General features: G+C 36.9%; 1 protein-coding gene across 2 annotated transcripts; it reads left to right on the forward strand.

Moving 5' to 3' along the window:
* Window positions 1-353: 353 nt before the first annotated feature.
* Window positions 354-3,781, forward strand: igflr1 (IGF-like family receptor 1). 2 transcript variants are annotated; one of them, XM_083918380.1, is made up of 8 exons: window positions 354-470; window positions 548-737; window positions 942-969; window positions 1,052-1,102; window positions 1,794-1,890; window positions 1,975-2,055; window positions 2,268-2,372; window positions 2,618-3,781. In XM_083918380.1, exons 1-8 carry the CDS (start codon window positions 386-388, stop codon window positions 2,941-2,943), a joined length of 963 nt encoding a protein of 320 aa, XP_083774506.1. In that variant the 5' UTR covers window positions 354-385; the 3' UTR covers window positions 2,944-3,781. The 2 variants fall into 2 exon arrangements, with proteins under 2 accessions (XP_083774506.1, XP_083774507.1); XM_083918381.1 differs by lacking the exon at window positions 1,975-2,055.
* Window positions 3,782-4,313: the final 532 nt, after the last annotated feature.

Consider the following 4,313-nt stretch of genomic DNA (forward strand, 5'->3'; position numbering starts at 1 on the left):
ATGAAGATTCTACATATTCAACCTTTAATGTCTCAATTGATTTCTGATTTAAAGTGACAATTAAGCATTCAATTGGGCCTATATAATTATTTATTGAAGCATTAAATTAGGAGTTATAAAGCAATGCAGCCTATTTATATTGGTCCCCAAAACCTTCAGGTTAAAACACTCTAAGTAACATTTTTAAATTTAAAAAAATCATCTGAAAAGCTTTTGATTGTTGCAGTTTAAACGTGTCTATATAAATAAGGGGTTTTGTGTGTAGGCCTGGGAGTGGGAGGCGCCATGTCGAAACCGTTCTGAGCAGCCTACAAGCACAGAACAGTTGAAGTGTCGGGAACAGTTCAGTGACGGCGGTCCGGGACTGCTCCTCCTGACAGCAGAGATGACGCACTCTCAAAGATGCCAGGATCCGACGACCTACTGGGATAGGCTTAAATCAAGATGTATTTCGTGCAATGTAAAGCCAGGTAGCTCATGTTTATTATTATTAGTCTATTCTAATATATTATCACATTGCTATTCTAGTTGTTTTTTATCAATACAGGACATGAAGTCACCCCTAACTGTGGTTTGGACGACAACGGAGGGCGACACGAAGAAGACTTCGAAGAGTGCAAAGCCAATACTTTTAATGATGGCAGCAGTGCGTACTGTCAACCTTGTGCGTCCTGTCCGCCCGGGTTTACGTCGAGCCCGTGCAGCACAACGACTGACACCAAGTGCCAAGCTACAGGGTAAGAAAACATGTCCTTTAACTTGGACTAATGCAAAACTGCCGCAGCCCATATGTCGCACCGAAATGCAACAGTTACCACATGCAAATCACCTTACCGCGGCGTGGGAACAGGCTATGAGACATCCTTTCCACGTCAAAGCAGCATTATGATAAGTAGAGTCAAAGTCTCTTCAGTAGCTGTTTTTTTTCTGAATTTCTATAGAAGCCGGACGACCGGAGTTCCTGTCACCGTGAGTAGGCTGGCCCTAAACGATATATTGTTTTAATGTTGTGGTGAATTGGCGTATATGATCTTTGTGTCTTTGTCCTCAGGAACAAACAACATCCAAGCAAGTTTCAACTTCTTTCAGCGCGGCACCAACGGTAATTATGTCATCTTAGATCATATATATATATATATGTGTATGTATGTATATATATATATATATATATATATATATATATATATATATATATATATATATTCTGTTCAGTTCATTTTTAAAACGAATGTTTAGTTGTTTTTACTGTTGTGAAAACAACAAATAAGTGTCCTATCGTTTATCTTGCCTTGTTGATGTGTATGGATGTGCTGTTGCCTTTGCTCTTGCTGTCTATAGGTGCTATATAAACTAAGTTATTATTATATTAGAATGTATTTAATACAGAACATGCCTAATTGGGTTACAGGAAATTATTACATCAATATTTTATAGAAGGAAATGAACCCAGCCATTATATATATATATATATATATATATATATATATATATATATATATATATATATATATATATATATATATATATAGGAATAATTCCCCTCGGGATAAATAAAGCTTCTTGAATATATATATATATATATATATATATATATATATATATATATATATATATATATATATATATATATATATATACCCGTATATATTTTATAATAGGCTACTGGTGCAAGAATATGAGAGCAATTATCTTTTCCTTTCTAACATACTAGAACAGAACCAGGAAAATGGTTTTGGTATATAATCTGTCTTTAAAGGCGTACAGTGGCACGGTTCCTTCTGTTTTCATTTCAGATTCAGACAAACCAAGGATCCAGCTTGAAACCAAATCCCACAACCACACCAACTCCCCTCTACCCAGAACCAGCTAGTCCTGATATACGCATACAATGTAAGTTAAACATGCACTTAATTCTGAAATACATTTCTTCGTCTCAATTTAACCTTTACCTTTTTTTCTTTCTATGTTTTCCAGGGCCAGTACCGTTGGTGATCTTAATTTCCACCATGCTTGTTGTGATATCTGCTGTTCTAATCTACAAGAAGCGGAAAAGAGGTTTGCATGTTGAAAGTAAAGGTCTTAAACACAGATAGGTGAGCGTAAAAGTGAGTCGTGGCAATGACCAGGGAACTGCATTCAAGAGTGGCCACTGTGTTTATTTACAGAGCAAACATTTATCGTCCTCCATGGATGTAATTATACTCAACACTCCCATTTGTACCGAGGTGGATGATTGTAACGTGCCTCTCATGCTTGTGTTAACACAGGTCAGCACACAGTATTGAACTATAACAGAAGATCATCATACATCAATGCAGGGTTCACTCCCCTGTCTGCTCCACTTGATAACAATGATCTGGAGGACATTCTGAGTGAGTGAAAATCACACCGCTTACTCTAAATGTAAGGTTTTCATACCTCTTTGTTCATGCATCCGGATCTACTCGAAGAAAAACGGTAATGTAAACGGAGTGTGGCCCTGGCTGCTGTTCAGTTTATTACTTTATTATTGGACCAATAATTACACTGAGCTCTAATAATACCAATTAAATACACATGCACATGCAATAAATTGGCAAAAGTATGCATTTTAACCCCCTATAACTTACCTCTGTAGGTTCCAACATCCTGTCAGCACCTTTACAGACAGTGCTGGACAACCTGGATGTTTTGGAAGAGTTGGTGATTTTGTTGGATCCAGAAGTCAACGGAGTAAAGAACACCAAACATCTGGCGTCTCATTGCTCCTTCCCCTCCACGTGGATTACTTACACCTACTCTATGAAGGACAGTAAGAGCCCTCTGAAAGCTGTTTTGGAGGGGGTCACCAGCAGGCAGCCTGACTGGACGGTAGGGCACCTGGCGAAGCTGCTCAGACATATGGCGCGCAATGATGCCATCGCTGTTCTCACCAAACTCAGACTGAATATGATGGAGGTGTAACATTATTTTCACTGCAGATGTTTGAGAGTCGCACAAAGGAAAAATATAGGTACCAGTGGTTCAGTGCAGAAGAGACATTGTCTTTAAGAGAGCACTCCATCAATACTGGTCATAAGGAGTACTACTCTTGTGAAAACAACTGTACTTTTGGCTCTGGAGGGACTTTTTTGTGTTGCATTAAGGGGACTTCCGAGGTCCCTAGAGCATACATTTCACACTCAGAATTTAAATGGCGAAGGGAAAATATAGTGAACTGTATAGTAAGTATGGTTAGGGATAGTTCTCAAACGCAGACATTTATCAGACAGAAGTGATCTAATGGAGGATTGATCTAGTTTCATTATGAGAAGAGTAGGATCCAGAGCTCCCGGAGCCTGACACAGTAGTAAAGACTAAACGTCAGATAGGCCTCCGCTGCTTCATTTTGATCATTCTTTTCTTAAATTGTCTCTTTTGAGTACCTCGGTGTTTTGTAAATGTGCAATACTAAATCAACACAAAGGATTAAGCTGGAGCTAATCTGCATTAAACTTTCAAGCTTAGCACTCTTCTCTGGGCAGCAACATACATTTTGGACGGGCTGCCTGTACAACTCTTTTTTTTGTGTATTTTTTATGTAACTAAAAATTCCAGACATCTTCTTTATTTTAGTCTTTTTTCTTATTTTTTACATCATCTTTACCCACTTTTTATATTATTTCTGAACATAATGAAATACATTTAATAGCCTATTGAATAATTATTCAACAATTTTCTTTTTAAAAAAAACCTCTTGTAACATTTGTATGACAGTATTGGGGCCAAATTGAGGGGGGAGGACCCCAATATCAATAATAAAGTTGTAATATTTTGAGAAAATGGTGAAATTATGAGAAAGTTGTAATTTAATGAGAGTCAAGTCACAATAATCCAAGAAAAAAAGTTGTAATATTACAAGAATAGTCGATTCAAATACTTGAGTATAAGGATGAGAGCAGTCGGTCTTTTGTGTCAAACTGGTTTTGTTACAGCTGCAGTAGATAGAAAAAACTAACAAAAAAACAAAACATTTGAAACTTTATTCGAGTGATACCTCTTGTTGCAGCTCAGGCTAGATTTTCAGAATCCAGAATCTCTGTCCTGATAGTCGGTTGTTTATTATGTTATTGGTGTGCTCTGAAGATATGGGAGTATCCCATTTGCAGACTGTTGCATCACGATCTAACAGAGTAATATGACTTTATTCTTGAAATAATACATCATTTTCACCAGAATTATGATGACTCATCACTTCTATTAGTGGCCCCGAATAATCTAATGTACAATACCGTTATTGTTTCACATGATTACTTTTTCTACTTTAAAAATAAAAATTGGAATTTGTTCAAACA

Source organism: Echiichthys vipera (genome assembly GCF_963691815.1).
Source record: "Echiichthys vipera genome assembly, chromosome: 8".
Classification (NCBI taxonomy): domain Eukaryota; kingdom Metazoa; phylum Chordata; class Actinopteri; order Perciformes; family Trachinidae; genus Echiichthys; species Echiichthys vipera.